This window comes from Coregonus clupeaformis, chromosome 7, assembly GCF_020615455.1.
Source record: "Coregonus clupeaformis isolate EN_2021a chromosome 7, ASM2061545v1, whole genome shotgun sequence".
In the NCBI taxonomy this organism is placed as follows: Eukaryota; Metazoa; Chordata; class Actinopteri; order Salmoniformes; family Salmonidae; genus Coregonus; species Coregonus clupeaformis.
In genome coordinates this window covers 72,955,742-72,968,407 of record NC_059198.1, presented here as the reverse complement: position 1 = coordinate 72,968,407, position 12,666 = coordinate 72,955,742, and the positions used below count along the sequence as shown (strand labels likewise).

The window sequence follows — 12,666 nt, the reverse complement described above, 5'->3', positions numbered from 1 at the left end:
TCAGGTCTCTCCAGAGATGTTCGATCGGGTTCAAGTCCGGGCTCTGGCTGGGCCACTCAAGTACATTTAGAGACTTGTCCCGAAGCCATTCCTGCGTTGTCTTGGCTGTGTGCTTAGGGTCCTGTGTGCTTAGGGTCCTGTTGGAAGGTGAATCTTTGCACCAGTCTGAGGTCCTGAGCGCTCTGGAGCAGGTTTTCATCAAGGATCTCTCTGTACTTTGCTCCGTTCATCTTTGCCTCGATCCTGACTAGTCTCCCAGTCCCTGCCGCTGAAAAACATCCCAACAGCATGATGCTGCCACCACCATGCTTCACCGTAGGGATGATGCCAGGTTTCCTCCAGACGTGACGCTTGGTATCCAGGCCAAAGAGTTTAATCTTGGTTTCATCAGACCAGAGAATCTTGTTTCTCGTGGTCTAAGAGTCCTTTAGGTGCCTTTTTGGCAAACTCCAAGTGGCCTGTCATGTGCCTTTTACTGAGGAGTGGCTTCCGTCTGGCCATTCTACCATAAAGGCCAGATTGGTGGAGTGCTGCAGAGATGGTTGTTCTTATGGAAGGTTCTCCCATCTCCACAGAGGAACTCTGGAGCTCTGTCAGAGTGACCATCGGGTTCTTGGTCACCTCCCTGACCAAGGCCCTTCTCCCCCGATTGCTCAGTTTGGCCAGGCGGCCAGCTCTAAAAAGAATCTTGGCGGTTCCAAACTTCTTCCATTTAAGAATGATGGAGGCCACTGTGTTCTTGGGGACCCTCAATGCTGCATAAATGTTTTGGTACCCTTCCCCAGATCTGTGCCTCAAACAATCCTGTCTCGAAGCTCTACAGACAATTCCTTCGACCTCATGGCTTGGTGTTTGTTCTGACATGCACTGTCAACTGTGGGACCTTATATAGACAGGTGGGTGCCTTTCCAAATCATGTCTAATCAATTGAATTTACCACAGGTGGACTCCAATCAAGTTGTAGAAACATCTCAAGGATGATCATTGGAAACAGGATGCACCTGAGCTCAATTTCGAGTCTCATAGCAAAGGGTCTGAATACTTATGTAAATCATGTATTTTTGTTTTTAGGGTTTAATACATTTACTAAAAAAAAATTTTAAAACTGTTTTCGCTTTGTCTTTATGGGGTATTGTCTGTAGATTGAAGATTATTTTTATTTATTTAATCCATTTTAGAATAAGGCTGTAACGTAACAAAATGTGGAAAAAGTCAAAGAGGTCTGAATACTTTCCGAATGCACTGTAGGTTAGGCTATTTGATCTGAGAAACCTGCATGATGTAAAAAGTGTCTGTCTCATTACATTGTCATACATTTGATCTCTCCAGGCTTTAGGCTACGGAAAAGGCCACATGCTCTTTCTACCATATCCTAGATCTGCTACATGATTTCAGTGGCGATTTTAGCATGTACATCTTGGTGGGGCAAACTCAACAAAAAAATGTGAGATGCATGCCAGCAAAGCCACTACACAACACAACACAACACTAAACAATACATTAATTGCACTATAACGGTGACAAACGGTGCCCACAAACCTGTTAGGGCCTACATAAAGCTTTCCCAACAGCAGAGTCCCAATAGCAGTCCCAAAACCTTACCACTGCTACACCTGGCTATCGAAGCGGAGCCTTGTCTGGCAGCCGAAACACTTCATTCACCCTCATTTACTGCCTTTTAAAAAAACACAGCTGATATGGCTGACTTGCTTAAACAAATGTGGTTTCTACTGACAATTGAGATGTACAAACTATGGCATAAGGGGGACGACGAGCGGATAAGAGGCAATCCGTAATTCCGATTAAGACATTAATGAGCGAGCTAGGGACGGACGGACGTAGTCAATATAACTATTTGTTCAGCTCTTTTGAAATGTACAGCGACAGAATTCACAACCTGGGCCGTTCTTACAGTATTCTCCCTGTACACCCAAGTCAGAACCGTAGGATAAATAAAGGGGGCATATAAACAGACAATGAAAGCTCTACAATATTCGATGATGACATTTCTCTAAAACAGGTTATAGGCTACATGTGCACCACCTAGTCAGAACAGTAGGCTAAATTATGAGGGGGAAAAGGACCCAATTATTAGGGGTGAGGCACATGGGCTACTAACAGCTTACTACACAACATACACTTAGTATTACTTTCTTAGCTACAGTATACATATCTCCCTGCCATATTACATCATTTATGCAGCAGCATACAATACTTTTTTTGACTCGCCTTGTTGTGCTGTGCTCACTGGAACAGGAAGGTGGTGCAGCGGTCCTTTGTGGCCATATTTTGTCATCAAAGTTTGACATCAGAGTCTGGCATTCTCTGGATTTATGGTGCTTTCAAGACAACTGGGAACTCGAATAAAATACAAGGTCGAATCGTGACGTCAGTGATCTTCAGCTCAATAGCTCTAGAAGGAGGCCTGAGTTCCCGACTGGGAAGTTTAAGTGCAAACTGATATGTGCCACATATTAATGCCAAAATAACATGCAAAACAGGCAAAAAAATATATATATATTTTTTATGCTAAACAGGTGGGTCTCTCCCCCACCTGCCGTGAATGACGGACCACTGCATGATTTATGTTCAATTTTTTTATTTCTACGGAACTTGGTGGAGCGCTGCAGAGATGCGTCTCTCCAACAGCAGCCTGGAAAGGCACGCTGGGAATAGACAAGCAAAATATTTTGCGCCCCTGCCTTTGATAAAGTGGCCACTGCTTATCACAGGGCAGCATCAGCGCCACCTTAAAAAGCCCGGTACGCCACTGGTTGAGAGAAGTTGTCATTGTTTTGGGGCAGAATTATGTGAGGTTTAATGTGTTGTTGTTGAATGTGGGTCTTGGTCAGTTTAGCTCAGAAAATGGCGCCTTCGTCAATCAGGATTAGCCTACTGCTGGCCTAATCCTGGCTAATGAGAGAGCCTGCGTGTTATCAATTTTGCTGAGCTTTTGAGGCTTCTTTTTTACAGTCTATGGCAAGAGGAAACTGCAGACACGGTGATCTGAGCTATCTGATTGGCCAACAGTAAGGCCCAAATCTCTGGACCTTCCGGGTAGGCGGAGTCCTACCGTCAGACACATGAAATGGTTCAAAATGGGAACACTTTGCTGAATCAAGTGCACCTACCGTTAACCGCACGAAACGAATCAATAAAAATAGGAACACAAGGCTTTATCAAATATTTGTATAACTAAACCATGATGGACTACAGCCTGTCGTTTCCAATGGGAACAAATGAGTCCTAGTGGGCAGAACAAGCAAGGAGATGGGCAGAGCCAAGCACGGGAGCAAGATCCTATTGGCGTGTTCTAGAATGCATCTGCATATTTCCGTTAGGGAACGCCTACTCTGTGAAGTGCGCATGTGCAATAACTCAATTCGCCTTTGCACTCCTAAACAATGCAACAACAACAAAAAAACTTTAGCAAAAGGTAAAATCTACAAAACGTAGCCCACTCTGTTCTTAACATATTCTAGTTTTTGAACAGAAAACTGTATTGAGATCAAATGTTTCATCAATGAGAAAATTTGCAGAATTTCGGCCAAAATCCATCTCGTTCCATCTTCTCCCGCTGCCGGCCAAATAGGGTAGAGAAGAAACACTAAACGGATGCTTCACATTTATACATCTGGTGAAATATCTGTCTCATTGTTCTATCTGTGGCTTTATCATTGGGTTTTTTACAGAAATGTTTGGTGATCGACTAGGAATGGCTTAGAGATCGACCAGCCGATGACCACTGGTACACAGCATAGTAATAAATAATGATACAATGTTGACATTTCAGATCATACACTGAACAGAAATATAAACGCAACATACAACAATTTCACAGATTTTACTGAGTTACAATTCATATAAGGAAATCAGTCAATTTAAATAAATTCATTAGGCCCTAATCTATGGATTTTACATGCCTGGGAATACAGATATGCATCTGTTGGTCACAGATGCAAAAATAAATACAAAATACGGCCGTGGATCAGAAAACACAGTCAGTATCGGGTGTGACCACCATTTGCCTCATGCAGCGCGACACATCTCCTTCGCATAGAGTTGATCAGGCTGTTGATTGTGGCCTGTGGAATGTTGTCCCACTCCTCTTCAATGGTGCGAAGTTGCTGGATATTGGCGGGAACTGGAACATGCGGTCGTACACGTTGATCCAGAGCATCCCAAACATGCTCAATGGGTGATATGTCTGGTGAGTATGCAGGCCATGGAAGAACTGGGACATTTTCAGCTTCCAGGAACTGTGTACAGATCCTTGCGACATGGGGCAGTGCATTATATTATGCTGAAACATGAGGTGATGGTGGCGGATGAATGGCACGACAATGGGCCTCAGGATCTCGTCACGGTATCTCTGTGCATTGAAATTGCCGTTGATAAAATGCAATTGTGTTCGTTGTCCGTAGCTTATGCTTGCCCATACCATAACCCCACCGCCACCATGGGGCACTCTGTTCACAACGTTGACATCAGCAAACTGCTCGCTCACACGTCTGCCATACACGCTGTCTGCCATCTGCCTGGTACAGTTGAAACCGGGATTAATCCGTGAAGAGCACACTTGTCCAGAGTACCAGGGGCCATCGAAGGTGATTATTTGCCCACTGAAGTCGGTTACGACGCTGAACTGCTGTCAGGTCAAGACCCTGGTGAGGATGACGAGCACGCAGATGGGCTTCCTGAGACGGTGTCTGACAGTTTGTGCAGAAAGTATTTGGTTGTGCAAACCCACAGTTTCATCAGCTGTCCGGGTGGCTGGTCTCAGACGATCCCGCAGGTGAAGAAGCCGGATGTGGAGGTCCTGGGCTGGCGTGGTTACACATGGTCCGCGGTTGTGAGGACGGTTGGAAGGACTGCCAAATTCTCTATAACGACGGAGGCGGCTTATGGTAGTAAATTAACATTAAATTCTCTGGCAACAGCTCTGGTGGACATTCAGCATGCCAATTGCACGCTCCCTCAAAACTTGAGACATCTGTGGCATTGTGTTGTGTGACAAAACTGCACATTTTAGAGTTGCCTTTTATTACCCCCAGCACAAGGTGCACCTGTGTAATGATCATGATGTTTAATCAGCTTCTTGATATGCCACACCTTTCAGGTGGATAGATTATCTTGCAAATTTGTGTACAACATTTGAGAGAAATAAGCTTTTTGTGCGTATGGAACATTTTCTGGGATCTTTTATTTCAGCTCATGAAACATGGGACCAACACTTTACATATTGTGTTTATATTTTTGTTCAGTATACATACACCATACTTTATTATGGCTATACTGTACATGGCCTTTCACCATACTTTCTCTCAATGCATTACGTGTGCAACATTGTAACTGATAAAATGAAGACTGCATCAACTTTGTAACTGACTGCATCAGGCTTCCTAAAGAAACATCTAAAGACGACGTAGCAACTGTGAAGTACGATTTTCAATTGGTGCATAAATCGTGTGGGTGCGGCTTCACTGCGTCGCAGTAAAATATCTATTTTACTTTCAGTTTCATCTCACCGTTTGCGACTTGTCCGTTTGGTGCAGTTTGATATATTTTTCAGCATTGGAAAGACTTGGGAAAAGAAATCATGAAAACGGTTTGTCCGTAGTTGCTTTCTGCGTCGTGTTGGTGAACATAAACGCAAAAGAATGTAAGTAAAGTAAAACTATGACTTGGTCATTATGATTAATTAGCCTGTTGATGGGATTGTCTTGTGTACGAACTTCATTTGAAAGGCCTCACCCACGACGTTCGTGGAAAACAATTATATATTTCCTTAACTTATGTCTTAAGTCGACAGCAAATTTGTACTTTACATGGGTTACGCTTTTAAGCAAATGTAAATTGAGCAGAGACTATTTTATTTTTATAGTGAGAATAAGATAATCAACTTTTGTGATACTGCGTGTGTGTGTGTGTGTGTGTGTGTGTGTGTGTGTGTGTGCCTGACTGTGTGTGTGTCTCTGTCTGCATACCTACCTGACTACCTGACTGTGTACCATTCCCTCCTCCCCCTGCAGCTCCTCCCAAGGTGCAAGTGTACAGCCGTAACCCAGGGGGGATATGGGAAGGACAACACCCTGATCTGTCACGTGAGTGGCTTCCACCCCCCTGACATCAGCATCCAGCTCCTGCAGAACGGCGAGGAGATCCCCAACGCCAAGCAGACAGACCTGGCCTTCGAACAGGGCTGGCAGTTCCACCTCACCAAGAGTGTTGCCTTCAAACCAGCCAGCGGAGAGAAGTACACCTGCAGAGTCCGCCACCTGAAGAATCTGAAGACCTACACCTGGGGTGAGTTACTAGTATAGTTAGTAGTTAGAGGAGTACACCTGGGGGTGAGTTACTAGTATAGTTAGTAGTTATAGGAGTACACCTGGGGTGAGTTACTAGTATAGTTAGTAGTTAGAGGAGTACACCTGGGGTGAGTTACTAGTATAGTTAGTAGTTAGAGGAGTACCCCTGGGGTGAGTTACTAGTATAGTTAGTAGTTATAGGAGTACACCTGGGGTGAGTTACTAGTATAGTTAGTAGTTAGAGGAGTACACCTGGGGTGAGTTACTAGTATATTTAGTAGTTAGAGGAGTACACCTGGGGTGAGTTACTAGTGTAGTTAGTAGTTAGAGGAGTACACCTGGGGTGAGTTACTAGTATAGTTAGTAGTTAGAGGAGTACACCTGGGGTGAGTTACTAGTATAGTTAGTAGTTAGAGGAGTACACCTGGGGTGAGTTACTAGTATAGTTAGTAGTTAGAGGAGTACACCTGGGGTGAGTTACTAGTATAGTTAGTAGTTAGAGGAGTACACCTGGGGTGAGTTACTAGTATAGTTAGTAGTTAGAGGAGTACACCTGGGGTGAGTTACTAGGATAGTTAGTAGTTAGAGGAGTACACCTGGGGGTGAGTTACTAGGATAGTTAGTAGTTAGAGGAGTACCCCTGGGGTGAGTTACTAGTGTAGTTAGTAGTTAGAGGAGTACACCTGGGGTGAGTTACTAGTGTAGTTAGTAGTTAGAGGAGTACACCTGGGGTGAGTTACTAGTATAGTTAGTAGTTAGAGGAGTACACCTGGGGTGAGTTACTAGGATAGTTAGTAGTTAGAGGAGTACACTTGGGGTGAGTTACTAGTATAGTTAGTAGTTAGAGGAGTACACCTGGGGTGAGTTACTAGTATAGTTAGTAGTTAGAGGAGTACACCTGGGGTGAGTTACTAGTATAGTTAGTAGTTAGAGGAGTACACCTGGGGTGAGTTACTAGTATAGTTAGTAGTTAGAGGAGTACACCTGGGGGTGAGTTACTAGTATAGTTAGTAGTTAGAGGAGTACACCTGGGGTGAGTGACTAGTGTAGTTAGTAGTTAGAGGAGTACACCTGGGGTGAGTTACTAGTATAGTTAGTAGTAAGAGGAGTACACCTGGGGTGAGTTACTAGTATAGTTAGTAGTTAGAGGAGTACACCTGGGGTGAGTTACTAGTATAGTTAGTAGTTAGAGGAGTACACCTGGGGTGAGTTACTAGTATAGTTAGTAGTTAGAGGAGTACACCTGGGGTGAGTTACTAGTATAGTTAGTTAGAGGAGTACACCTGGGGTGAGTTACTAGGATAGTTAGTAGTTAGAGGAGTACACCTGGGGTGAGTTACTAGTATAGTTAGTAGTTAGAGGAGTACACCTGGGGTGAGTTACTAGTATAGTTAGTAGTTAGAGGAGTACACCTGGGGTGAGTTACTAGTATAGTTAGTAGTTAGAGGAGTACACCTGGGGTGAGTTACTAGTATAGTTAGTAGTTAGAGGAGTACACCTGGGGTGAGTTACTAGTATAGTTAGTAGTTAGAGGATTACACCTGGGGTGAGTTACTAGTATAGTTAGTAGTTAGAGGAGTACACCTGGGGTGAGTTACTAGTATAGTTAAGCAATAAGGCACCTCTGGGGTTTGTGGTATATGGCCAATATATCACGGCTAAGGGTTGTTTGTTGTGTTGTGCCTGGATACAGCCCTTAGCCGTGATATATTGGCCATATCCCACAACCCCTGAAGGTGCCTTATTGCTATTATAAACTGGTTACTAACGTAATCAGAGAATTAAAAATAAATGTTTTGTCATACCCGTGGTATGCGGTCTGATATACCATGGCTGTAAGCCAATCAGCATTCAGGGCTCGAACCACCCAGTTTAGACCGTATACCATGGGTATGACAAAACATATTTTGTCTCTGTTCTAATTACATTGGTAACCAGTTTATAATAGCAATAAGGCACCTCTGGGGTTTGTGGTATATGGGCAATATACCACGGCTAAGGGCTGTGTCCAGGCACTCTGCGTTGCGTCGTGCTTAAGAACAGCCCTTAGCAGTGGTATATTGGCCATATACCACATCCCCTCGTGCCTTATTTCTTAAATATACCACGTCTGTCACCCAGTTTATAATTAGTATTTAGTAGCAGTTAGTAGTTAGTGTACACCTGCAGAGTCCCTCACCTGAAGAACCTCAAGACCAAACCTGGGGTGAGCGCGCACACACACACACTGCTACGTTTCCTCTTTCAGAATCTGACTTCAGTTTGTGTGTGGGGGGTCTTGTAAGTGTGTGTGTGTGAGTGTGTGAGTGTGTGAGTGAGAGTTAATCATAATATATATATATATATATATATATATATATATAAAAGTGCCCTTGACTGACAGAAAGCAACCTTTCCTATTTCCTCTACAGAACCAGATATGTGAGGCTTCGGTGCTCATCCCTGCAGGTGTGTATGTCTGATCATTTCATTTGTAGAGAAACAGTCTATTTATATGGCAGTTCTTTAGCTTTGGTTACTAACCACTGATGGTTTTTATTGTACTACTGTATAGAGAACTGCATAGGGCTGGGTGATATGATAGGGCTGGGTGATATGATAGGGCTGGGCGATATGATAGGGCTGGGTGATATGATAGGGCTGGGCGATATGATAGGGCTGGGTGATATGATAGGGCTGGGTGATATGATAGGGCTGGGTGATATGATAGGGCTGGGTGATATGATAGGGCTGGGCGATATGATAGGGCTGGGCGATATGATAGGGCTGGGCGATATGATAGGGCTGGGCGATATGATTGGGCTGGGCGATATGATAGGGCTGGGTGATATGGCCAAAATATCATATCACAGTAATGTTGACGGTATTTGATGTTTTCTAATAATAAAAGTTCTAAATGTGCTTCGTGAGTAGTGTAGTGATGAGCACGGTTATTTTAACAATAAATTAAATGATCCATGTTACATTATTACACACAAGGATATACCATAACATTTGAAATGCTTAATTTAATAGTGTTTATGTACGGCGCATTGAGCTACTGCTGCTTCAGACGTCACGTGGCTTTGACAGAACGTTGTTTACAGTTGGGCCACTTTAAATGGAGCCTACAGTTCTGAGGACATAGTCATTGTTATATCTTCAAGCTCATTTGTCTCTCATGGGATGTGGGTTCATTTTACATGAAAAGGCATTTTTTACTATCATAGCGCTTAATGGCCCTCCGGTCCAACCCCTGACAATGGTGTGCTATCTTCCCCACTTCAAATAGCGGTTAGTCTACAGACCACAACACTGACACAGATCAATGCAAAACACTCACCAGAAAACGTATTTTGAAACAGAATCAGTTCTATGACATCTCTTTCACTGTTGCTGTTAGCCTAGGTTACTGTTAGCCTAAACACTGTTGCTGTTAGCCTAGGCTACTGTTAGCCTAAACACTGTTGTTGTTAGCCGGGCTACTGTTAGCCTAAACACTGTTGCTGTAAGCCAGGCTACTGTTAGCCTAAACACTGTTGTTGTTAGCCAGGCTACTGTTAGCCTAAACACTGTTGCTGTTAGCCAGGCTACTGTTAGCCTAAACACTGTTGCTGTTAGCCGGGCTACTGTTAGCCTAAACACTGTTGTTGTTAGCCTAGGCTACTGTTAGCCAAAACACTGTTGCTGTTAGCCAGGCTACTGTTAGCCTAAACACTGTTGCTGTTAGCCAGGCTACTGTTAGCCTAAACACTGTTGCTGTTAGCCAGGCTACTGTTAGCCTAAACACTGTTGCTGTTAGCCAGGCTACTGTTAGCCTAAACACTGTTGCTGTTAGCCAGGCTACTGTTAGCCTAAACACTGTTGCTGTTAGCCAGGCTACTGTTAGCCTAAACACTGTTGTTGTTAGCCGGGCTACTGTTAGCCAAAACACTGTTGCTGTTAGCCAGGCTACTGTTAGACAAAAACACTGTTGCTGTTAGCCAGGCTACTGTTAGCCAAAAACACATATCTGAATAGCACCCTAACAACCACTATCTGGACAGCTGAAAAAAATGCATGATATTATTTGAATAGTGAAATCATTTCAAATGCCCATCCCTAGGGAGGCAACACATACATTCTAAGTGATTTCAATGGGTTTTTCGCCATTCTGATTGGTTTATACTGTTCAATAAAACTTCAACCAAAAATAACCATCTTCAGTACGTTCATACATTTCTGCATTTCCTCATTTGAGATAATTTCCACACTGCCACGTAGGGCTGCAAGATATGGGCAAACAATCGCAGCCTTATTTTTTACCAAATATTGCGATTTAGATCAAAACACCTGGGTGAACTGTTGGAATCATGGAAATAGAATGATTCTTCTAATTCTGTAGTTAGAATATAATAGTGGGCACTTTGAATACAGTGTTGTTTGACAGGGTAGGAACCAAAGTGTTGGTCAGTGTTTTCAGGCGGCACCCTATAATCTTTGGCTACATGAAATGTTTTCTCTTTACTTCACGTAGCTAACATATTCATGCTTTGCGTAATTCCTCTTTGATTTAGAAGATACTGTTGCACAAACAACATGCTGATTTAGGTCAACACCTTCACTGGTACCAGCCTGTATTAGCTAGCTACGTTTGGCCTGACGTTTAGCCAACTAGCGATTAGCGCTAACAATTTATTTTAGCCACAATTTTCTAAGAAAAGACAAAACTAGCCGGTTTGCAAACAGTAAGATACACAAACTAATAGTGGAATTATACAACAGCCAGCATAGTTGTCATCGAATTCTTGTTGCAATGTGCTGTATTGACCATGCAGTCTGAACGCAAGACGAGGGAAGTGGTCTCCTCCTGGTCGAGAGCAACAACTGCGCTACTTGAGTGACAGGGGCGGGGGCTAGATCTGTGTGGAGAGAGCGGGAGAGAGAGAGACGACTCAAGTAGCGGAGGAAAGTATAAAAACGGACGTTACACACGGCGGAATAGCGTATCAATTTAACAAACCTAACGTTGAAATACCGTTATAGAAGGTAACGTAAAAACCCAAACCGGTCTGTGCATCAATACCGGTATATAGTCAAATATGATATACCGCCCAGGCCGAGTACTGCATACTGTATATGTAAGATTTAATGAAGTAAGCATGAACCATTGTGGAAATGAAATGTGGATGAGATGAATGACCTCTTGTTGTTGTTGTTGTTGACAACCACAGAATCCACCAGCCTCCGAGAATCTCCACTCCAGATGCTGTCTATATTCCTGGGAATCTTCACAACACTGTCCTATCAAAACTCATCTTCACATCACTGTCCTATCAAAATTCTGCAGGTGAAATCTGTGATGACTCCGTCTCTGCACATTGCGACTTGTCATTGATATTGAACATAAATTGTATTTTATTTGAACAGTGCTTGATTTGTGTGGTATTTGATGTGTGTAAGTAATGAAGCTCATATCTGTGGGATTGTAAATCTGCACCAGAGGAGAACAACCTAATTGCAGCCAGGCTTGTCATTTGTCAGCCAATACAGTAGGCCCAGGCTATGTTGTCTTTTCTCTTAGATATGATCAGGAAATAAGCAAAACTGATCAATCCAGATGTGATTGATGAGAAGAAATGTTGAACTTTTTAATCTATTTTTTTTTTTAAATCGCTTAGATTATCAAGTGCATTCTCTTTTGGTTTTTAAAAACACATCACCAAAATAAATAAAGTCTGACCTAATGGTCGTTGAACTACTTGTCATTAATAACAATAATTTCCTGTTCTATTCTTGTCTAAAAAAAGCGACATGATATTTTGTATGCATTATATTTTATACTATTCTGCTAATTTATCACTTTACTGAAACTAGATGATGTAAAAGTCATGTACCACTGTCTCACCCTGTACTGTTTGGAGCAGACCATCCAATCTAATGTTGAAGAGAGGGTTGCCTCTTCTGCAGTAGGTTGAGGGCTAAATCACCATAGAAATATTTCTATATAAATCACAAGCTCTACAGCCAGGACATTAGATCACGTGATCGGATTCACGTTATTTCTCTCTCCTCAAGTTCCATGGTCTGTGCCGGTTAAATGATCAGACACACCGTTGTGTGGTCCACTTGCAATAAGAAGCAATAAGCAAGCTGTAATTGTCGACATATTTATTGATTAGTCTGTCACTGGTTTTATGCATGGTTGTTTTCATTTCATGACTTTGTAACAATTTCTAAATGATACAGTGTGCCAATGTAATAACAGTTACCACCTTGTACTCATGATGAACCTTAACAAGCTGTCAAACCAAGAAAGCAAAAATGACGGGTCCATGAAGTAATATAATAATACGCCATTTAGCAGATGCTTTTATCCAAAGAGACTTAACAAGTCATA

At 42.8% G+C, this 12,666-nt stretch overlaps 2 protein-coding genes across 2 annotated transcripts in view; both read left to right on the top strand.

Annotated features, from left to right (window-relative positions):
* LOC121555419 (beta-2-microglobulin-like) overlaps nucleotides 1–12,666 on the top strand; it is a 44,136-nt gene that overhangs the window by 3,419 nt on the left and 28,051 nt on the right. The window lies entirely within an intron of this gene.
* LOC123491262 (beta-2-microglobulin-like) lies at nucleotides 3,724–11,693 on the top strand. The gene is given in 5 exon segments (XM_045221529.1): nucleotides 3,724–3,748; nucleotides 6,033–6,067; nucleotides 6,069–6,306; nucleotides 8,720–8,756; nucleotides 11,501–11,693. Coding segments are annotated over 4 exon segments (297 nt in total). The 5' UTR covers nucleotides 3,724–3,738; the 3' UTR covers nucleotides 8,734–8,756; nucleotides 11,501–11,693.